This window comes from Oncorhynchus keta, unplaced genomic scaffold, assembly GCF_023373465.1.
Source record: "Oncorhynchus keta strain PuntledgeMale-10-30-2019 unplaced genomic scaffold, Oket_V2 Un_contig_14950_pilon_pilon, whole genome shotgun sequence".
NCBI lineage: Eukaryota > Metazoa > Chordata > Actinopteri > Salmoniformes > Salmonidae > Oncorhynchus > Oncorhynchus keta.
The window spans coordinates 230,222-254,702 of NW_026279044.1; the positions used below are offsets into that span (position 1 = coordinate 230,222).

The 24,481-nt window shown below is 41.2% G+C and overlaps 3 protein-coding genes across 11 annotated transcripts in view; 1 reads left to right on the forward strand and 2 right to left on the reverse strand.

Annotated features, from left to right (window-relative positions):
• The window catches only part of LOC118361445 (glutamate receptor-interacting protein 2-like), a 64,024-nt gene extending 60,565 nt beyond the window's left edge, over positions 1 to 3,459 (reverse strand). For both annotated transcript variants that reach the window (XM_052502035.1, XM_035741385.2), the window contains exon 1: positions 2,764 to 3,459. In XM_052502035.1, coding sequence (XP_052357995.1) covers positions 2,764 to 2,806 — 43 coding nt within the window. In that variant the 5' untranslated portion in view covers positions 2,807 to 3,459. The remainder of the gene's footprint in view (positions 1 to 2,763) is intronic.
• A 5,090-nt stretch (positions 3,460 to 8,549) lies between these two features.
• Positions 8,550 to 13,378, reverse strand: LOC118361449 (60S ribosomal protein L32-like). 2 transcript variants are annotated; one of them, XM_035741390.2, is made up of 4 exons: positions 13,218 to 13,378; positions 12,432 to 12,533; positions 12,039 to 12,220; positions 8,550 to 8,719 (listed from the first exon to the last, which is right to left on the reverse strand). In XM_035741390.2, exons 2-4 carry the CDS (start codon positions 12,525 to 12,527, stop codon positions 8,590 to 8,592), a joined length of 408 nt encoding a protein of 135 aa, XP_035597283.1. In that variant the 5' UTR covers positions 12,528 to 12,533; positions 13,218 to 13,378; the 3' UTR covers positions 8,550 to 8,589. The 2 variants fall into 2 exon arrangements, with proteins under 2 accessions (XP_035597283.1, XP_035597285.1); XM_035741392.2 differs by having other exon boundaries at positions 13,222 to 13,260.
• Positions 13,379 to 22,202: 8,824 nt separating this feature from the next.
• The window catches only part of LOC118361127 (DDB1- and CUL4-associated factor 1-like), a 92,896-nt gene continuing 90,617 nt past the window's right edge, over positions 22,203 to 24,481 (forward strand). For 4 of the 7 annotated variants that reach the window (XM_052502026.1, XM_052502028.1, XM_052502029.1 and 1 more), the window contains exon 1: positions 22,203 to 23,107. The gene's annotated coding sequence lies outside the window, so the exon portion shown is untranslated. Of the gene's footprint in view, positions 23,108 to 23,656; positions 24,019 to 24,481 lie in introns of those variants that run through there. The other 3 variants (XM_035741388.2, XM_035741387.2, XM_052502027.1) reach the window with 3 other exon arrangements.

Sequence of the window (24,481 nt, forward strand, 5' to 3'; positions counted from 1 at the left end):
TTCTCTAACAGGCCTACTAACTCAAAGAACACTGGCGGGTCAATCTCAGAGACCCGGAAGGTCTTCCTGCTGTTTCCATGGTAACAGTGGGAGGGGTAAAGAGATCAAGAAAGCTAGTTTTAGTGCGGGTAGTATGAACTTGTCCCAATAGACGCTTATCTAAAGATAATGTTGCCTTGTTCACCCTAATAGTTAAGATTTAGACTTGGAGGAGCTGATTGTGCGATGTGTCCACAGGCATCTTCTACCCGCGGTGAAACATGATGTCTGCACCAAGATGATGCATACAGTATACATTAGAGCTGGGAAATGCTCTTGAGGGAACACGCTGTGGTTAAAGGACTGTTCAGGCATGTGAAGAATACAAACATTTTCAGTCAACGACAACAGCTGCTACAGAGGAAACCAGAAAATGTTCTCTGTTCCTCTGGGATCCTCTTTTTTACAGTGGGAGCCATTTCTGACACAGCACTGGCCCCAGATTTGCAGTGACCCTGCCCTGCTCTGCAATTTGAATCTGGATACAGCATGGGCATGTCAGCATTTCTGTCCACCGAGGACAAACTTTTCAACCGAATGACTTAAACATCATATTACACACTTAAGGAAAAGCTAAGCCAAAATTGTTTAAAAAAACATTTGCGGAAAGCTAGGGCCTATGAGAGGTCCATCTATTTCAGCTGCTGCACTGACAGGTCGACTTCATACACCGTATGCTCAAAATATTCTGACATAAGCACTATTATTACTATTGATTGAACGCAGCTCAGCCTTTCCACTCCCTTGCTGAGCTACACTGTACAATGTTACATGTAACACTCTTGGTAATGAAAAACAAAATGCAAATTTAGCCTAGTGATGTCCTGTTCATCAGCTTTAGGCAGGATTGTCATGATGGCGTGTGTAGGTGATATTTCTGTTCTATGTTGTCTACACTCAATTAACCATTCATCCACTTTTGTATCGCAACTAATCATCCCTCGTGCATAATATCACATGACCCTTAACTAAATTCACATCATCACTATTCAAATAGGGCCAGTCTTTGGTCAAAAAGGGAAACATTCTCAATTTTCATTCTTGTCAGGCACAGGACTAAATTGGCCCAAAGACAAAATAACATGGAGTGTATCTCAATAGCCTAAAATAGATTAGTCACCTTTCTTTCATTTGCACAGATGTAAAAGAACAGGTGAAAACAGTTAGCTGGTACTGGTCGTTCACCTTTCCTACATTTTCAGATCAGTGCATTTGAAGGAAAGAGACGAGGAGAAGGAATGTCTCCATATCATAGAATTATGGAGGTTGATAAGCCACGTCTTAACTGTGGAAAATATGCAGACATAATATAAAAATGAAACATAATGAGAGTTTACAAAAATAAAACGCAAGGGCTTACAGGAATATGCATACACCGATAATGTACACTTCCTTGCACAAATATCCTGTTCAACAACCTTAGGGCATCAGTGCACGGCGGCCACGCACACACATACACACACACAGTGTGAATCAACAAAGACACCCTGTGACAGGCAGCAGCGTGCGTGGTCCCATAAGCCTCATGAGGGGCCTGACAGTCCAAGCAGCCATCATTGTAGTCAAAAGGCAACGTTTGCTCTGGGGTACAAAGACCCCATACGCCCCACGTGACTGAACGCAACTATACCATACATACAGCTGTACCAGTTAAGAAAAACATCATTAGTGATCCTGACGGGCCAATCATGGGCCAAATACATTACTTCTTGAATTGGCTTAATCAATTCAGCAGCCAAAACAAAACGCACCCTTGAACTGAACAACATCATAACTGGGTACGGCAGGGCACGAACCTCCTAGTAGGAGCATGTTGTTTTGGCAGAGGGAATACTCATCTACTGTGGTAGCTAAAAAATCAGGTACGGAACTGCAAAAACGATACACTTAAGATCTGCAAACAGGACTGAACCTACAACATTACTTAGAGTGGTGTGCAAAGTAATGTGCCAGAAAAATAGTCACCCCTATTAATTTCTGCCGTATCAATTAAATGAATCTAATTCAGGGCACCGTATGCTATCCCCTTTAGAACCAATCAGAATGTAGGTTAAATGTGGGGGCCTCTGACAATAGCTATGAAATCAGTGCTATTTTCAGAGGTAAAACAGTATTTATAAACGGCTTCACTAGACCCAGTTTGCGTTGCCATATCTGCTCCAATTTCAGACGGCAGCCTTGTATTCAGTACTGTCTGGCCCTAATTCAGTGGCATTTGGTCTACTGTCTGTGCCTTAATAGCGAATTAATAGATATACTGCGAGTAAAATGGTGCTTGACAAAGCTGTCATTCAACAAATCTCAATTAATATGAATGTGTACAAATATAGGGAAAAAGTGTAACATTTCCAGCTGACTAAATAACCTCTAATGACAGAAAGTCTAGCTATGTGACAAGCTACCTCACTGGGCATAGATGCCAATTCAACATCTATTCCAGGTTGGTTCAACGTCATTTCATTGAATGTTGATTCAACCAGTGTGGCCAGTGGGATGTGTGTTACCACCATGCTGAAGACATTAAATCACAGGTATAAATACTTCACTCTTCACATTCAGAACTAAATACTGTTACAGGTGCTATTGATAGTCCTAAGCCCCTTACTATTGCAATACTAGGGTGTAGCACTACAAACCATATGACATACAGTGCACACTAGATAGCCTATGACGGCTGTGTTCATTCATTCATCATCACAATCAGTGAGTGTCAGGCAGATTTACCGATGCTGCTGTTCTTCGCCTCTCTCCTCAGACCACAAAGCATGGCTGCAGTCCTGTCAAAACATCCGACCTGAGAGGAAAGTCGCTGTGCTGTTGTAGTGGCCAGCAGACCCAGCGAGGTGCCCCTTGGAATACGGTGTCCTCTGTGACCCAGTCTCACTCGCTAACAAGCAGGACAAAAAACTATTTTCTTCTCTTCATATCTCTGTTCTACTTGAAGCATATCTTGACTTCACTTATTGCATGAAATATCCTGTTCCATAGATGTCTATTTCTATGTCCTTTAACTGTTTAAACTTGGTACAAAAAAAAATATATATATATTGCTAAAATAAGTAATTCCCACAACAAACCGAAAGCAGGGAAACCAAATGATCAAAGCATCAAAGGAATAGTCATCTCTCCTTTTCTTCCCACCATTCTGAGGTTCCTTTTGAGGTATTCATGGTTGCTCTTCCTATTCCATAGGAATAATCATACCCCTCGTTCACGCTCACATACCAGCTCACACACACAGCAACCATTACACACAGCCTCAGTGAGTGTGTCGGAGAAGGTCGCTCTCCCTCCCTCTCTATGCCAGAGGGGTGTGATGAAGCAGTCAAACACTCTCCCCACACATGACACGGTCACACCCCCTGCATCACACACACTTTCTCTCACACACGCGCACACTCAGTGCAGTCAAGCACACAATTAACGTTACCCACACATCCATTGTCACTGAGCTCATACAAGAGCAGCCATAAGCAGTTACACATTTTCCACACTAGTCGACACATAAGCAGTGCCCATCTTACTGTGCCCACCATAGTCATCCTACCCACACACATACACTGGCTAACTAATGCTCGCAGCTTTTCCACCTCCCATTCCATAGGCTCATCACAATGATTATTATCTGCTTATACAAGAGCATCCCCAGTGGTGGAAAAGGTACTCAATTGTCATACTTGATTCAAAGTAAACATGTCTTAATGGAAAATGACTCAAGTAAAAGTGAAAATCACCCAGTAAAATACTACTTGAGTAAAAGTCTAAAGGTATCTGGTTTTAAATGTACTAAAGTACAGTGGTGGAAAAAAGTACTCAATTTCTCATACTTGAGTAAAAGTAAATAGTGTACATCAAAAGTCCTTATATTAAGAAACCAGATGGCACAATTTCCTTTTTTGTTCATTGTTTTTTTTTCTCAGACAATTTACAAACGCAGTATGTGTGCTTTGTGAGTCCGCAAGATCAGAGGCAGTAGGGATGACAACGCGCTACATTGATAGGTGCATGAATTTGACCATAATTCTGTCATGCCTGAGTATTGTAAATGTAACGAGTACTTTTTGGTGTCAGCGGAAATGTATGGGAGTAAAAAGTCAATATTTTCTTTAGGAAGGTAGAGGTAAAAGATGTCAAAGTACAGATAACCCAAAAAAATGGCTTAAGTAGTACTTTAAATGTTTTTTACTTCAGTACTTTACACCACTGAGCACCCCTACCAATAACTGTACATGCATGTCGCTACAAAGCCAAAAGAGACTTATTTACTCAACTTCTGACCAGGGAATCCTGTCCTTTATGAGACAATGGCTGCAATGGACATGAATCAAAACAACAATATGGTTTCTCGCTTTCAATCTGTGGTGAACATCTCATGTTCCCTTCTCTGGGTGAGAGGGCTCTTTCCCCCACTGCCTGTCTTCTACCCAGACACACATTTACAGAGGAGTTAAAACAACCGCTGACTGACTGAGAGCCCCACCTGTCTGTCCATTTGTCACCCTCACATGCTCGCCACTTACTGACTCACCATCCCTCCATTCTTTCCCCCTATAAGGCCTGACAATCCCACCCAAAGGAACTTCCGTCAGTCAGGTCTGAGAGTAGGGAAATTACATCAAAGTATACACTAAAGCTCTAAACAGACACAAATATGAACTAGAGCCCACACAATAGCTTCAAAGTCCACACAGATGTGAGGATGAGCTCAAGTACAAATAAAAGCTAGTAAACTATATGTGCAGTACAAATACATCCTTGATCCCAATGCATAGATTTATTGAGTCTATGTAGCATTTCCCTGACCAGAGACACCTCAAACAACTACAAACAAAGCGTTCTCTCCACTGTAGAAGTATGTCTCGCCAATGTAGCATGTCTCCTAATTAGTAGTCTCTTTCCAGTGGACCCAATACTCTTTGGCATAGACAATTTCCTCCCAGTTTCGTCCTTAATACCCCATTTACTCAGGTGTTTCAGAGCGAAACAAATTCATTTCTTACAAAATAAAGAGGAACAGAAGACACAGAGCTGTTTGTTGGTCTTATAAAAACCCAGGGAAACAGAACATACTAGGCCACACAATTAGGGTAATTATTTATTTTACCGTTATTTAACTAGGCAAGTCAGTTAAGAACAAATTCTTATTTTGAATGACAGCCTAGAAACAGTGTGTTTAACTTCCTTGTTCAGGGGCAGAACGACAGATTTGTACCTTGTCAGCTCAGGGATTCGATCTTGCAACCTTTCAGTTACTAGCCCAACGCTCTAACCACTAGGCTACCTACCACCCAATTATGTAGAGTAGTAGAAGCACACCCACTCAGTGTAGTACTGTGAAGTAGAATAAATGTTACGTTTAGACTAGAGAATCAATTACACACAAAAATTACACACATTCTGCTAGAAAGCAATATGCAATCGATTCTAGATTCAACAGATACTTGACTGTTTAAATGTATATAAAACAGTGCTATTGTCTTACAATTAGTGATCGTTCTAAAAGACCACTGTAATATATGTTAAATAAGACATGACATTTTCACTTACCAGTAAAAGAATAAGCTCTCACATACGTTGAAAGTACAGTAAAAGCTATGAGCTATTCTCCAACCAAAAGGTAGCTGGGCACACTTTCTAACATGCAGCTGATCATACTGCCAATGTATCAGCTCTAGTTGCGAATAAATCTACCAAATGAATGCAGCAGGGATGACAGAAACTTGAGTCAACACACCGATCACGAAATGACTTCGACTACAAGACAGGTTCAGAGGTGGTGAACATGACTCAGTCATAATTCATAATCATAGTACGATGTTCACCTGCAAGGTAGCTCAGTAAACTAAAGGTAAAATATGACTCCATTAAATGACTCATCCCACATTTAAGCTAAGTTATCATATTGATTTTGACAAAACAAAATAGGCAAGATAAATTCTAGGTATAGTTTCTTATTTAAAACGGTCTCAACTAAGAAATAAGGCACTTCAGCTCCCACACAACTCAGGCTGGAGCCTGCAACAGTATATACAATACAGTAGCAGTGTAAAATCCCAATCAACTCGTCCGTATGGCTTTAATGAACAAAAATAAATCATGTGGGCTCTGCCATCATAAGTATTCATAAACATTGTTGCGTAAGAAGTACCTTTGGTCCTCCCTCTGATGATCCCGAGGCGACAACGGAGTGAAAAGGAGAACATCCTCCTCTTTCCTCCTCCTTTCCTCATGGACTCGGTCTGAGAGAAGGCCAGGGTGAGGAGCTTTGGGTTGCCCATGCGTCCCTTTCCACATATTACTCTGTCTGCCATATTCACTCTCTAGTCACCGAAAGTAAAAAACATTCTCGCTTTCTCCTTTCGATCGCTTTCCTCCAAACGGTTTCCTCTAGCTCCGTCCTGCGGTCTCTTCACAACCCTAACTGGAGGAGTCCCAACATCCTCAGGTGTGTCTGAATAAGCCTACAAATGAGATGGAGAATATATATATAAAAAAAAAACTAAACCTACGAAAGATCAGATATACATATTTGTAAATCCATCAGTGTCTGCTTCTCTCGTAACACACACACAGACAAAATGTGAAATTAAAACGGCAGGCAAACAAAAACATGAAGATGCTGTCCATTGTTATTCATTTCAGGTAAGGTTATGTAAATGTAATGCATGTTATATTGTTTGTGATTTTCATCACTGACAGTATTTTACATGAACAGATGGATAGGAGCTAAATGCTGCAGAGATGGCACAGCCTGTCAGAACGCAATGGAAACGTTCACCCCAGGTGGCTGGCGGTAGACACTGGCTATTTATTCATGCCAAAACATAGCATTTCAGAATTGCAGCATGAATGTGCATGATTGAAAAGGGCATCTAAACATGTTAATTTCTGTAATTCCAACAAAACACTGTATGCGGTTGTCTACATTAAATTACTTTAATTTATGAGGCCCAACTGTCATAAGCAGAGAAGAAATGAAAGTCATTATATTATTATTATATATTATATATTATGTGTGGAAGAAAGCAAACCGCTTTGGTTTCATCAATATTTCTGAATAATCCTCAAAACTAAGTAGTGTTAAATTACAACATATTTGCAAATTAAATCAAGATATATCTTGATTTGAAAGCATCTGGTTATCAGACTCATGATAATCGTGTAGTTGTCGGATTAATGATCCAGACATATCTTTTTAGATCCAAAAGGGGATTAAACTACTTCGAGCCTCATAATTCCCTGTTGAGAGCATATCAATAGGAAGTTCAAAACATCTTTCATACAAGTTTCCATTGCTTTACTAAATCCTAAATTGTCAGAATGGGGCTAAGGATCACTACAGGGTGTTGGCAAGGATGACTGCACATCCGGCTGAAGTGCCACAGGGCTGTTAGCACAACAAACACTGATGCACTTGGGAATAGTAGTCAGTGCTATCCCATAGTTTCAGTCGAGACACATCACACAGGTCTAACACTTCCCTTGTGTTGCACACAGATCACAGGGATCCAGTAACCAGGTTTCCATCTAATCTTAATGCGCGTAAAATACATGACGGATAAAAATAGTCACGACAGGCCTGATTGAAAAAGCTAATTTGTCATTAACTTGCCAAATGTCAATAAACTATGGGAGACATGGCAGTGGAAATACTTAAGTGCAAATACTGATATAACAACCATCACATTGTGCCAAACTTGACATGTGGTCCCCCCACAATGACTTGGGAAAGCATGCATTTTATTAGGCTACAGATTAAATATATCAGGAACTTCATCGGTTTGGTGAAAGTGCAAGGTGATGAACTTAATGCTTCTTCCCAATAATGCTTGGCTACTGTTTTGTCCATAATGTTATCTCTTAGGCAGGCTATACCTGCACCGCATCTGCGAGCTGTTGGCTAGAGCGCATGTGGAAGATCAGAGAAGAAACATGCACTATATAACGCAACATTCCTGACAAAAACCATCAGAGTTGAAGACGCATAATTGTTATGTGCACTATGGCATCACACAGACGTTCATCCTCAACAAGTCAATTTGATGGAAACGCAATCAGCATATTGCATTTACGCTGATTGTAGAATATTCACATGACAATCTGTCACAAATGAGATAGAAGCCTAGCTTGTGGTATTGAAATATTCTAAACAACATGGTCTTTTTTTCTCTCTTCCAGATACAACACTGTCTGCTCTATAGGACTGTCTAACAGGTAGGAGTATATATAGGATTTGGTCTGAAAATAAGTTAACTTGATGTATTTCATAACCCTTCTCACAAAGGTGCACTAGGGAAATTGACACTTTCAATGGTTCTCAAAGAAATCTCAGAACCATCTAGACCAGTCATGCTGAACCAGACCAATTCTCAACCCTGCGCCCACGTGTCTACTCTCTACTTTAAAGGGAGGATTGGTGTCAGGAATATGGGGAAAGGGGTAGAGAATTTGAACAGTCTAGCTATAGCAAAGTCATTAGCCCAGAAAAAATAATTTGTCAGGAGAACATACACATTTAAACATGCGTTTTATTGGGAAATAATGGCTGGATCACTCGTTCTCCTCGCTGCGGAGTCTGGCATTGGGGTTGGTGATCTTGATGGCCAGCTGGGCTGCTCTCTCCACAATCAGCTTTCTGTTCTTGGAAGACACATTGTGGGCGATCTCAGCAGCATGGGTCCTACGGAGAAGGTGAGAGCAGAACAAATTATTTGTCAAACGCCTATTTTTCAGTGGCAATTAACCAGACTAAAACTGACCAAATAGACAAATTATTTTTAATTTCAGTTGACTAAAACAATACGAAATGCTCTCTGTGGCCAAAATCGGACTACTAAATGGACTAGACAAGAGTTTTTGGAAAGATTGAGAGCGATAAGCACAAATAATATTAACAGCAGATGCGCAGTTCTGTTGAGCAGTGGGAAAGACGCGCCACACCTGGCACACAGCCTACATGAGCTGTTGAGCAGTGGGAAAGATGCACCACACCTGGCACACAGCCTACATGAGCTGTTGAGCAGTGGGAAAGATGTGCCACACCTGGCACACAACCTACATGAGCTGTTGAGCAGTGGGAAAGATGCGCCACACCTGGCACACAGCCTACATGAGCTGTTGAGGAGCAAGTGATGATTGTGGGCACAGGCAGACCAGCTCTGCTCTGATTATACACATCTCGCAGGCCACTCTCTTGCTTTCCCCGTAACTAACCAGTCACCACCAGCCATCTAGTTAGCTACCATTTGCCTGGTTAAGTAACACAAGCTGCTTTACGAAATTTAAAATAGCAGCATTGCATTTAATAGTAAAACAGTGTAGGTATGTTTCTCTCCTTCGAGTATAGAACAGTTTTTAAATTTGTAGTCTTTAAATTTCTTATTTCTTTCATATGCATAAAAAAAAAAAAAAATGTAATACCAAGCTTGCTAGCTTAGTTTTTCTCTGCATTATTTCAGACATTTGTCAAGCCGTCTCCAATCAATGTCTGGTTGTGTGTGAATGCGTGGTGGGGGGACAGGCGTAACAGTTAAGGTGTTGGCTTGACAGTTGCTGGACCAGGGTTCGACTGCCGGTTGGGGGAACACTCAGAGTTCGATACAGCGCACTTCCATGATTGGATTTATTGACGCTCCCCTTAAACTGCCCCTAATTGACCCATTTTCCGACCTTCCAACCTTGACATTTTCTGGGGAGTATCACTTCAGTGCGAAGGCAGCGCCCCTGACCCATGCAGGTCTCGACGCTGACAATATTTTACATGGAGCATGTGTGCCCCCAAGTTGAAAGATGAAGGCGCACAGAAAGAAATTGAGCACAATGAACATTTTATAAAGCTAGAATCCTTAAAGTTGCAATATCTATTTTTGGGCGACCGGATAAAATTCACATGGACAGATCTTAAACTCACATTTCTTTCTCATTGAAAGCAAGCCTAAGAAGCAGTTCTACGTGCGCTATATTTATGCTTCCCGCGAGTAAGTTTCGTTTTTGCGGCTTTTCCTTTTGCACACCAGCTCCAAACAGCACTTTAGATGGTTAAATGATTCTCTACACTATACTTGCATATTTTGTCACAAACTGAAATTAGGCAAACTACTAGAATTTTAGTAACCAGGAAATGGCGGAGTGATTATTGCATAGCGGAGCTTTCATTTTTCTAGGCACACTGGTGCTCCTAAATGAAAATTCCAGGCCGCACAGCAGTCTTTAACCGCATACACAAGTAGAATGGTTGCACTGTAAAGCCCTGAAGTGGACCCCACGATGTGCGCGTGCCACACCCACATTGCTCATATCATACGCAAATTGACTGCCTCAGGAGGAATGGTAGGCTATAGATTGTTCATGGGTATATGGTAATTGGCTGCTCTTCAGTAGCTAACTAGAAAAAAGTTTAAAATTGTCCAAATTTGGGCACCCCCTAGGATTTTCGAACAATTTGTTGCTGAGCAAGGCCTAAAGTTGGGGTGGGGGAGGTCCGGAGAGTGTCAGTCAACTTCCCCCTCAGCAAGTTGGAGAAATGTTGCCCTAGCACTGCACAGCAGATTCAAATAACCAACTAATAATCAAGCTTTGGTTATTTGAATCAGCTTTGTAGTGCTAGGGCAAAAAATGCTCCAACTTCCTGAGGGGGAAGTTGACTTGACACCCTCCTGGCCTACCCCCTACCCAACCTGGCGGGCTCCAGTAGTTGGGGAAACCCCGGTCTACCTTACTGTAGGCTATTTTGAATATGAAACAACTGAACTAGGCCTATGAGCTTTTTCAGATCTCCATCCACAACCTAATCTATCAGTTTGGTCTTGTCTACTGGGCTACCATTGATTGTTATTGGTAAACTGACTATTATCACATACTTAGAAGCCTACTGTTGGCATAGATCTATTTCAAGAGGAAAGATGAAGACATTTTCAACATAGCCTTACTAATCTTTAACAGTTTACCGGGAACTTTCTGTGAAGGACAGTATCATCGGGACATCGAGTCTTTCCATACACGCAGTGACCTACGTTTCATTGCTTGTCAATGTATGCGCGCATACTACTGTTGAGACAAACACATGTGCAGACAAGTGTTCTCACTTAGTTGACTAAACGCTGTAGCAAACCACCATAGTTGTAATGAAGCCTTAGTTGACTACAAAATAGTGATTGTTCACTTGACAAACATACAATTTTGTAAAATATATTTGGCAAACAGTTCGTTCTTGATTTTTCCCTACCCTTTTTCCTCACATCAGTACCAGAGACAGAAAAGGAAGCAAGATAAACCCAATAGCTGTTTTTTCTGGTTCAATTAAAGTAAATTAACTAAGTAGACCAGACCCAGCTGCTATCGCATTGGTGTCTATGGGAGAGCAAACCCCTTAAGACAGGTACTGACAACGTTTTTCCAATAGTCAACAGCCAGACAACTCTTCATTTATCAACCATCTTTGATAGTTCTACGACTACAGGGAGAGAGCTAGAGATGTGGTCCTCCTCGACCAAGTCCTCTGACTGCCTCAGCTACCACGTAATACGGTTGAGTATATGCCAACTAGAAGCCTATTTTGTTTTGCATTTTTAGGGTCGTTTTTCATACTAGGGTACTCAAGCATGGTACGCAAAATATGTGCAGGTTGACAGGTCCGCATTTTTAGATACAACTTCTGAGTCCACTGGATATCTACAAATAGTATTCCCTGTCAAATAGGCTTTGCGCTATTAAGATTCGTAGAGCTACGCCTCCCATGGCTTAGGCGACCCCCCCATGCTCTACCTTTAGCAAACCTAGTGGATAATGTTGGAAATTCCGGTCAAAGAAGAACCCCCCCCATCCCCAAAATAAAACAACTTGTCCTACACATCCTACACATTTTGTATTTAGTACCTTTAGAAAGAACACCAGGATAACTGTATTAAAGCATATAGTATTGCATATCTGATGATACTAGTTTGAGTAAACAAGCCAAATGGACCCACGGGGAAGAATACAGTGCACCCAACAAAACGTACTTGTTGCTCATCATGAGGACCTCCAGCTCCTTGATGTTGTGCACCAGGAACTTCCTGAAGCCAGAGGGCAGCATGTGCTTAGTCTTCTTGTTGCTACCATAACCGATGTTGGGCATCAGCATCTGGCCCTTAAACCGCCTGCGGACTCTGTTGTCAATACCCCTGGGCTTACGCCAGCTTTTCTGGAGGGGGCATAGAAAAAGATGTTACTTAATAAAGCAGTTATAATCAATGTTCCTTCCAACTACTTTGCTCGATGGAGATCAATGTCCTTTGCCTCTCTGCATGTGTAATGTCTGAAAAGCATCGCTCGCTTCACAAATTACAGAACTGTACATTCCTAAAGGAAGATCTATCATCTTTAAAGTTATGAGTGTAGCAAATTGCTCTTACCGTGACCTTGACATATCTGTCAGACTGATGGCGAATGAACTTCTTAACCCTCTTCTTGACGATCTTCGGCTTGGTAAGAGGTCGGAGGGCTGCCATGGTGACCTGTAATGGGGTAAAATGTTATTTGTTAACTCAATTTTGGGCAGTGTTTCACAACTGGCAAAAAACAACCATTGTATATCTAATCACCCACAATCAGTTGTTGTGAAACGTTAGTCACAGTTACATGACTAGTAACTAAAAGCCAACAACTCTCATTAGAAAACAAGCCAGCTAACACGGTGCATGTCATTAAGATTATCCCTTTATCGCAATAGCAAACTACAGGTAGCTGAAGGTTAACTTTAGTCAACAGACACCTCGACTCTACCTTTACAAATGGGAACAGTCAATCGCATTGAAGTAGCAAGTGTGTTCTAGCTACAGCAACCAACATTGTTTGAGGGCTGGCTGCGTTGTTAGTCTGGTAATTGTCAAAGTAGTTAACAGGCATATGATATCCAGGGTGATCCTAAAAACCATGCTAAATTAAAGCGTGGTTTATAGAACGAACACGTCTCGGCCACACTGTAGAGACATCGCTAGTCACTAGCCAGTTCTAATATTAGGAAGGCTAGCTAGCCACATGGAATGCAAGCCGATCGAAACCATGGCATTTAAAAATGTGCAGTGTCTTATACTATTCATGGCTTCTGAATGTTGAATTTGCGCCGGTGATTATTTATGTCAGCATTATTTATTTTGTCTATTAAACCAGTAGATGGACATAGATTTTGATAAACTCACCCGCCTGTGTAATTTTAGGAAGGGAGTCAGCAACGGCCGAAAGGAAAGGACTTCCGTTAAGGACCGCAAGGTGATATGGGTAATGTATTAAATGAGAGAACTGGAAGTAGTAGCTCGTATTGGCACTACTTATACCAAATTGAGGACATCTCCCTCAAAATGACTCATTGTGAGCTCATGACAACAACATTTTTTTTTGTGAGATCACGAGATAATTAAACTCTATAAATAGGAGTGGACGTATTGATGATATATTGACAGCACCGACAGTGTTTTTGCACAAAATAGTAAGCATCATCATCATCATCTGGATATGTATATGCAACAAAAGTTCAATGCATACAGTTTGACACATACATTTGATAAATTCAACGTATGTACCACACCGAACGCAATGCAACTGCCTCTGCAACGCAACGCTACAAGGCAAACGCAGCTTTCATTGGAAATGAATGAAGGGCTGGAGAAGATGGCTGACGCTTGACGTGCTTCTTCTTCTATGAGGTTTAACTGCGGTTGGCATCCAATTTGTTGCATTACCGCCACCTACTAGACTGGAGTACAACTCCCTTACACTTAGCTTGAAAAACAAACAACATGCACAAAATAAATACCCTACTATCTAACACTAATCTCACTAATTTCAAAATGATATACAATAACATGAACACCTCCCTATTCCACAAATTAAATGTATTTATTCCTACCTCATGCCATCATCCTTAAATAATGAGACATCACCACTTAACATACCCTGTAACTCTTCGGATGTCAAATCTCGCACACCCAAATACCTCTCTGCCGCTGCCACCACAACCTCAATTTTCTGAGACTTCTGATCCATCCCTGCAGTACAATTGATAACCATTGCTATAAATGCTAGAAATCCAATCTTACTGAAACTTATTTTACTTTTTGGCCTATCCCTCTGTACTGGTATATCTTTACTCTCACCACTCCTCCCCCTTAACCCATCTTCCTCTACTTTCTTCACTGCCTCAGCATATGACAACTTCTCCAGTACTCTAACCCTGGAAACCCTAACCTGCCTCTCTCGCACAGGACATTTCTGATCCCCATATCTATGGGCACCCCTACAATTAACACATTCCACTACTTTCCCCAATACCACACATTCCTTTGCCTCGTGCCCTTCTGCACATTTCTCACACTTTGGACCCTCCCTCCTACACACTGCTGCCACATGCCCATAATCCGGACACCTATAACATCGTAATATATTTGACACATAAGCTCGTACAGGATAACTTATATAACCTAACTTCACTTTGTCAGGCAAAGACTCAACTTCAAAACTCAAAAGAACAGACAACGGATCTTCTGTTTCCCCGCTCTCGCCACCCTATCTGCGTCGCATCAAATGACGAGCATCACATACACCGGGAAACTCTGCCCTCAGCTGGTCAACTTTTAGATCTACTGCTACCCCAGTTATCATTGGTGCCTTTTTCTAGAGAACGAAACAACTCAATTTTCTTGACCCCATTTGTTTTACTTCGAGAGCATTCTTCCTCTGGCCAACAGAAACACAAACAATCATCACAAGACCACTTCTGGTTACCCTCACCGATTCCACATGGCCCAACTCTTTTTTTCACCCACGTGAAACCACAAATGGATTCTGCCGACGTATAAATCTGAAATTAGCTAGGTTGAATTTGGTTATCTGAATGACCTTTTTCACATGCTTTTTAAAGAGAGGTTGGAATCAAGTATGATGCCAAGGTACTTAAAATCAGATACCACCTGGAGCTTCTCCCCTGACACATAGACATCTGGTTCAGTAGCATCTGTTGCCCTCTTTGTGAAGAACATGCAAACAGTTTTTTTCACATTGAGATGTAAACACGAGTCACTGAGCCACTTTGTAACCTGGACCATTACAGTAGTGAGTTCTTGTGCAGCTTGTTGTTTGCTCTTTGCATGCACATATATCACTGTATCATCTGCATACATTTGAACTTCAGACCCAGTACAGACAGAAGGCAGATCATTAATGTACAGGCTGAACAGGAGGGGCCCCAGTGTTGACCCTTGGGGCACTTCCAAATCATAGCTAAGAGTGGGCGACAGCTCATTGCTCACTCTGACACACTGAGTTCTGCCTTCAAGGTATGATTTCATCCATCTCAAAGCATCAGGGGAAAAGTTGAACTTGGAAAATTTTGTGATGAGAATCTCATGGTTAACAGTAGCAAAGGCCTTCCTTAGGTCCAGAAACACAGCCCCAACAACGCCCCCTTTGTCCATCTTGGACAAAGTTGTCCGTTTCTGTGGAGTGGTTCGCTCTGAAGCCAAACTGCATGGAGTGTAATGTGAAGGGGCTGCTGTTGAGGTGGGCAATCAGTTGTTCTGCGACACACTTTTCCACAACCTTCAACACCACAGGTATACTAATGGGCCTGTAGTTACTCACATCAGCAGGGTCTCCCGATATAAAGATGGCCGTTATTATGGCCGACTTCCATACCCTTGGAAACACCCTGAGACCAATAGATGTGTTGGTGACCTTGTAATGGGGCCAATGAGTGACTCTTTGTAGTTTTTAAGAAAAGGTAGAGTCCAGCCCAAACACATCTTTGGCTTTAGAGTTCTTTAGTGAGCTAATCACCTTCACCTTTGACTCAGAAACCTCCCTTATGATGAAGACAGGTTGAGCATCATTCACTAGCACTGAGCCCAAGAAACCAGTGGAGGGGTTCTGTGTCAGTACCCTTACAGAGTCAATAAAGAAGGAATTGAAGGCTATTGCTATTTCGACTGCATCCTATGTTAGATTGTTAATCACCAAGATTTCTAGTCTTTTTGCAGTGTTACCATGGTCTTTCCCTGTTAACTGTTTTAGATTCTCCCAAATCAATTTAGAATTTCCCTTTGCTTCACCAATTATGTTAATAAAAAAGTTTGCCTTGGTCTGTCTGATTTCTTTCATCACCTTATTTCTCAACATGGTAAACCTACATCTGTCATGCTCCAATTTTGATCTTTAGGGCTATTTTTAGAGCATAATCTCGTTCTTTCATCAATTTCCAGATTTCTCCATTTAGCCAAGGAAGAGTACTCTTTTGGCCAGGTTTGGATGTTATTTTATTTAGGAAATCATTTATTGTAGTCTGGATTGTGGATAGAATTTTTTTTTAATCAACTATCACCTTCCACGTCCGTATAGGACAAGAGGTCATTCCAGTTAATTCCCTTAATTGCGTTTTCAAAATAGTTTAATTCACTCTTAGGTATTCTTAGTTGATCCGGCTTTCTAACAGTAGAGAGGTTAAACCTGCTTTTAGACAGCTTTCTGGCTATAAGTGTCAGATTATGATCAGATAGCCCAGTAACCATATTGAATGGGACCTCTCAAAAAATACTTCTCAAAACTATACATTTTGCAGATAGAACCTTATAGTCCCAAGTCCTTGATTATTCATATCGTAGGTTCTGGTCCTCTTTTTCAATACTTACATTTATTTTCACTAGAATGGCCATGCCATGACTTTGATTAATATGATGACTTATTTAACGAATCAACTAAATAATGTTTAATTGTTACTCAATTAAATGAATCATGTAACAATTAACTCATTGGGAATTTGGGGCACCACGGAAGAAGTAGTTTAATGAGTTACCATCTCCCAAATTAAACTCAAGATTATCTAGATAGATAGATAAGTCATTTATTAATCATTACCTCATATGTCTCATTCTGAACGTCACAGACTTCTTGAATCCGCAAGAACCCCAGCCTTTTCTGATTATTCAGTTCTACACAAATGTATTTCATTATTTATTTACTAACTAACTAAATAATAACACAGAATACACAGACACTTGCATGAGACAAAAGTCCCTAGTGGACTGACAAGATATTACGGCTTGTTACACAATGGAGAGGGGGTGGGGAAAGAGAGAGACAGAGATAGGGACATTTATCGCAGATACATTCTATAACTATTCTCACATTAATCATATACCTTGCACATGAACCACCGCCCGCTTGGGTAAGAAAGTAACAAATGTATTTATGTGGTGAATGCCTTCGTTCGTCGTATATCTCGGTCAGAACCAAGCCCTGTCGGAAGGTTGTTTCAGCCGTGTAGCCACAACTACACGTTTTCTGGTCTTAGAGTTTAAACCATTTGTAATGTTTAGCTTACGCTTCACGTCTGCTGCTCTCATGTGTTAATTCTTAGCAAGCCCTTTTAAGCACTCCATCACACTGACATGCTCTTCTGACCTCATTCGGCACGTGGTTTAGGTTAATGTGCAAGGGACATGAAAACTATGATCCATAATAAAACTAAAATTTACATTCCTAGCTTAACAAGAATAATTTCAACAATCTTCATATCGTATTAAAATCATATTGGATGGACACTTAACATCGAAAGGGGATTTCCTCCCTAAGTTACAGTATTCGGTTCATACAGTTTTTAATAACATCACCAAATGAAAAGCAATAAGACATGATTTTTCTTTAGATCCCCACTGACCATTCTAAACATTCTTATCTTAGAAATATTTTTACAAAGTTCCCTCTCTGGAGGGTTTTTGGGCGGCAGAATGTCTTTGTAACGAAGACATTCCAATCATGATACTAAAAAACAAGAGAGGGTTCTCTGCTGCATAAGATTTACAATTGGCCTGAGGTGTCATAAAACCGGCCCAGGTCTGGCTAGCTGTCAGCCATTTGCCAAGCTGATCTGAGGCCTTGGATCCTCCACCAGGATAGTCATGACAGCCATCTAAACTATTTGTGGGGAAAAAATAAATAAATGCAGGTACCTTAGAGCATGTTTTAGACCCTTAGGCGGGGCATTGCTGTTTTTGGCTTGTTCACTATCAATCTGAAAGCGTCCATGGAAGGAGTATTTCACAAAAATTACAAACTTACCATATTTGATTGATTAATAGAAAGTAGTCTAGTTTACTGACTTTGGGTATCAGAGACCAGAAAAACATCAGTTTACTCATCTAGAGCTATGCCATAGATAGAACAATGAGACAGATATTTCACCGGATGTATAAATGTGAAGCATCTGGCTGGCATTTTCACTCACTATCAAATGGTGGTGAGAGGCAGTGGGAGAAGATAGCGCGTATATATATTTAGAAAATACATCTCGCTCTACCGGTCAAAAGTTTTAGAACACCTACTCTTTCAAGGGATTTTCTTTATTTTAACCATTTGTTTACATTGTAGAATAATAGCAAAGACATCAAAACTATGATAGTAGTATTCAAGTATTTATGCTGCAGTAGTTTGTGTCGGGGGGCTAGGGTCAGTTTGTTAAATCTGGAGTACTTCTCCTGTCTTATGCGGTGTCCTGTGTGAATTTAAGTATGCTCTCTCTAATTCTCTCTTTGTCTCTTTCTTTCTCTCTCTCGGAGGACCTGAGCCCTAGGACCATGCCTCAGGACTACCTGGCATGATGACTCCTTGCTGTCCCCAGTCCACCTGGCCGTGCTGCTGCTCCAGTTTCAACTGTTCTGCCTGCGGCTATGGAATCCTGACCTGTTCACCGGACGTGCTACCTGTCCCAGACCTGCTTTTTAAAACTCTCTAGAGACAGCAGGAGTGGTAGAGATACTCTTAATGATTGGCTATGAAAAGCCAACGGACATTTACTCCTGAGGTGCTGACTTGCTGCACCCTCGACAACTACTGTGATTATTATTATTTGACCATGCTGGTCATTTATGAACATTTTGGCCATGTTCTGTTATAATGTTCTGTTATAATCTCCACCCGGCACAGCCAGAAGAGGACTGGCCACCCCTCATAGCCTGGTTCCTCTCTAGGTTTCTTCCTAGGTTTTGGCCTTTCTAGGGAGTTTTTCCTAAGCCACCGTGCTTCTACACCTGCATTGCTTCCTGTTTAGGGTTTTAGGCTGGGTTTCTGTCCAGCACTTTGAGATATCAGCTGATGTACGAAGGGCTATATAAATACATTTGATTTGATATAACCCATATGGATCCAAAAATCTCAAATTTGGACTCAAATTCCACTGATCTAATGTCCATTGTTTGGGTTTCTTGGCCCAAGCAAGTCGCTTCTTCTTATTGGTGTCCTTTAGCAGTGGTTTTGTTGCAGCAATTTGACCTTGGAGGCCTGATTCACGCAGTCTCCCCTGAACAGTTGATGTTGAGATGTGTCTGTTACTTGAACTCTGTGAAGCATTTATTTGGGCTGCAATTTCTGAGGCTGGTAACTCTAATTAACTTATCCTCTGCAGAAGAGGTAACTCCGGCTTCCATTCATGTGGCGGTCTTCATGAGAGCCAGTGTCATCATTGTGCTTGATGGTTTTTGCGACTGCATTTGAAGATACTTTCAAAGTTCTTGAAATGTTCCGTATTAACTGACCTCCGTGTCTTAAAGTAATGATGGACTGTCGTTTCTCTTTGCATATTTGAGCTGTTTTTGCCATGCATTCCACCTCATGAAGCTGGTTGAGAGAATGTCAAGAGTGTGCAAAGCTCTCATCAAGGCAAAGGGTGGCTATTTGAAGAATCTCAAATATGAAATATATTTGGATTTAACACTTCTTTGGTTACTACATTTAATTAAATTATTTTTTTTGGTTACTACATGATTCCATATGTGTTATTTCATAGTTTTGATATCTTCACTATTATTCTACAATGTAGAAAATAGTAAAAATAAAGAAAAACCCTTGAATGACTAGGTGTTCTAAAACTTTTGACCGGTAGTGTATACTGAACAAAAAGTGTTGGTCCCATGTTTCATGAGCTGAAATAAAAGATCCCAGAAATGTTCCATATACACAAAAAGCGTATCTCTCTCAAATGTTGAGCACAAATTTGGTTAAATCCCTGTTAGTGAGCGTTTATCATTTTCCAAGATAATCCATCCAACTGACAGGTGTGGCATATCGAGAAGGTGATTAAATAGAAGATCATTACACCTTGTGCTGGGGACAATAAAATGTCACTCTAAAATATGCAGTTGTGTCACACAACACAATGCCACAAGTTTTGAAGGAGTGTGCATTTGACTGCAGGAATGTCCACCCGAGCTGTTGCCAGAGATTTTAATGTTAATTTCTCTACCATAACAGACAGTTACATGACCTACAGCATGGTAAAGCAAGTTGATGTTTCAGACATTTTCGTCCCACTAAAGTACTATTGATTTAGAACCACAGATGGATATCGCAAGTGGCAAAGAAGGCAGGAGCTGCCTCCACTATTCTAGCACCATTTCAACATCATCAAATCACCTCTGCATTGTCTAATACAGTGACAACTAAAAGATACTAAAACATTTTTGTCCAATCAACGAAAACTAAATATGATGTAGCTGTCCATGGTTCTGATTTGTTTGTGTGCGTGTGTGTTCGTTCGTGCAAGTAGAAAAACATATTGACTCACACTACTTGTGGAGAAATGCCAATGCCATCCTCCTCTCTTTCATGCTGACCAAACAGTCTCTCACGCTGTCATACAGTAAATACTTTTATTTTTTTGTTTTCGTAGGCTGCCGGGGCTAAAGTGCTTGCTCGCTAGCTTAACTTCCATTTTGATATTTTATTTAAGTCAATAAAGAACAAATTCATTTTTACAATGATGGCCTACCCTGGGCAAACCGACGACGCTGGGCCAATTGTGCGCTGCCCTACGGGACTCCCAATCGCGGCCGGTTGTGATACAGCCTGGAATCGAACCAGGGTCTGTAGTGACACCTCAAGCACTGAGACCGCTGCGCCACTCGGGAGCCCCTTCTACATCTAGCTACACGTTGAACTTCCATCCTCTCAGGCCAGGTGCACAACAATGTATTAATTAATGGCTGGATCAGAATTACTTTTATCATCATTGGCCAGTATGGAGAATTAAGTAAAACCACAAGTCCTAATCCTGATCTCCATCCATGGCTAATTGGTCAATTTTATGTGGATGTCTGGCTTCCTTTGCATTTTGTAAAATATTTTTGTATTTATTATGTATCCCCGTTAGCTGCTGCCAAAGCAGCAGCTACTCTTCCTGGGGTCCAGCAAAATGAAGGCAGTTTATACAATTTTAAAACATTACAATACATTCACAGATTTCACAACACACTGTGTGCCCTCAGGAACTTACTCCACCACATACAGTGGGGCAAAAAAGTATTTAGTCAGCCACCAATTGTGCAAGTTCTCCCACTTAAAAATATGAGAGGCCTGTAATTTTCACCATAGGTACACTTCAACTATGACAGACGAATGAGAAAAAAGATCCAGAAAATCACATTGAAGGATTTTTTTATGGATTTATTTGCAAATTATGGTAGAACATAGGTATTTGGTCAAGAACAAGTTTATCTCAATACTTTGTTATATACCCTTTGTTGGCAATGACAGAGGTCAAACGTTTTCTGTAAGTCTCCACAAGGTTTTCACACACTGTTGCTGGTATTTTGGCCCAGTCCTCCATGCAGATCTCCTCTAGAGCAGTGATGTTTTGGGGCTGTTGCTGGGCAACACAGACTTTCAACTCCCTCCAAAGATTTTCTATGGGGTTGAGATCTGGAGACTGGCTAGGCCACTCCAGGACCTTGAAATGCATCTTACGAAGCCACTCCTTCGTTGGCTACACATGTTAATATGGCCTATTTTTAGCACTTTTCTGGGTTGCTTGATTGTTTTTAAAGCTTTAACTGGGAAGCTTGTCAGAGGTAGGCTTACTCATGTTATTTACATTAGAGCTGATCATGCAGCTCACTAAGTGGTCTTCCTACTATTGCACACCGCCTCAGTGCTAACAGTGTAACTCTGATTTATAGGCTCATGATTACTGCTTACAATAGCTGTAGGATAAACAGATGTATTCGGTGCAATTAGGGGTATATAAATTAAATGACTTACATTGTGTTTGCAATGCCCCTAAGATCATGTACATTTGATGCAGCATTATGACGACTTATTGTCACAATGGTAGGGATTAACTGAGCTGGTCTAGGATCATTTACCAGTCATTGATTCAACGCAGCCTTGAAATGCATGAACAGAGTCCAGGAGCCAAGAAGATTTGGATGGGCTTAGTCATTCCTGTAGAGTATCTTCTGTTTCCAGAAGGTGTCAAAAAGTGACTCCAGCAGAGATAGTCTTTTAGCCAGATGTGTAATGCAAGCAGTCTGCTGAATCTTTCATACCCGCGGCCCAACGATGGTACTGGACCTGAAGTTATTGGCCGTTTTATGTATTCTTTTAATGATAAAATCAGTTCTTTAAAATACATTTTCAAATGTTCCGAGTTAGCCCTCCTTATGTCGTCAGCTCCCGGCATCTGTGGTAGAACAGTCAGAAGCAGCCTTGTTATGTCCTGTACTCGTGCTCCTTCGTAGCACAGGGGTTTTGCCTTGGGGACCGACATGTTTCTCACCATAGAGCTGCCTATGATGACAGCTGGTGGTGTTGAATGGACCGGTCTCTCAGGCAGTCTCACGGTCGGGTGAGGCTGGGAGCTCCGAGAATCTGAACCCGAGGTAGAACCCACCGGAGAGGGAGACAGATCCGAGGTTGCAACGTGCATCCATGAATACACGCCACTGCAGAAATGCAACGTGCACCCAGCTCGAATGCACCGAGTGTGTGTGTGTGTGTGTGTGCCCATTTGCTTTGAACTAAGTGGAATTATACTCCTGCTGAACTCCGCCCATGTTGAGCTTGCTCCTTTTCGCGTCATCAAAAGTCGACGCTGAACTTTTGACGTATAGAACGTGTTCACCATAATAAATGCTGTGCTAAAACAAGTGACAACAAGGTGGCGTTTGTATTCTTATCAACAAATATTGGTGTAGTTAGCAAGTGTTTTGTCGGCATTGTAAAAAAATAAGGAAGACGGAAAGAGCGAAGGAAAATTGAGCAGAAAAGGGTACGTATTCGCTAGCCAGCCAACAACACTGTTTGGCACACAAGCTGTCTTTCTAGACGGTCTTGTAGCTAGCTCGAGTGCACACAACGCAGACAGCTGTTTCTGGTGCGGAACAACAACACTGAACTGATTGTAGCTCTTACACAGCGTACGTTCCAACGTTGTACTAGTTAGCTAACCTTTATATAGGGCATATTCATAGCTAGTTGGTAGCGCAGCTAAAATACTCTGCAGATGTGAAATATCCCTATCGATGATAGTTAGCTAACTAATGTACAATATGTAGCAAAGTACGGATGACGAACCAGTTCAGTAGTTGGCTAGCTAAATCACTACAAAACACGTGTGTACGTTAGTTTGTCATTATGATGAAGCTAATTTATTAGCTATATATTACAGAGAGTAAGTAGCTAGTTGAGGAACGCAACTCCGTTTTCTTATATCGAGCCGGAGTTGAGTTTTGATGACTGGTCGCGGGACTTGCTAGCAACGTCATTGAGTCGCCATCAGTTGATTATTGTAAAAATGTCAATTCTGAAAACGCTTACCTATAGCTATGTTTGTCCTGTACAACTGCGATCCTTCCGCGGGGTACTGAAATGCATTCTTCTAGTAGAAATCGTAGCGAATACAACCGAGTTTTTTGTTGTTGCATGTAGTACGTAAACTGATATATAATTGGGTCAGTGCTATCACTGTGATATGGACGTCGCAAAGATCCCGGAAGTTTACATTTTAAATGGTAAGGTTAGGGACGTCCCAAGGATTCCTGATAGTACGGACCCAATTTAATCGCAGTTTACGTAATACGAGCATGAAGGAAAAGTCGTTTGTGTTAGTTATATTTTTTTATTAGAATGATTCATTTTAGCACCTCGCGGATGGACCGGAGTTGTACAGGACCAACACAGGTACACGTAAGCGTTTTCAGAATTGACATTTTTACAATAATCGATTGATGGTGGTGACTCAATGTTGTTGCAAGCAATTTCCGAGACCAGTCACCAAAACTATACTCTGTCTCGATAAAGATAACTAGTAACTAGCTAACATTAATTATGCAGGGCAGGCTAGCTAGTAGCTACTGCACAATGGCGAATGTTATTGGATGTTTTCTAGCAGAGCCATAAACATGGCTATGGTTTCTAGCGTCATGCTCAAGGCCATGACCAAATCACCTGTTCACTGTCCCAAGAACCTGTATAGTTGGATCGGTTCTGAACTGGAGCCAAAATAAAGGTCAATTTTGTGTCACTGTTTGCAACTGGAGAGGAAGTCATGGTTTGTGAGCATAGATGGATCATGCATTAATTATATTTTATTTGAGGAGTAGGCCAAATCAGTAAGATAGTGTTAGTGATTATATGCTAAAAA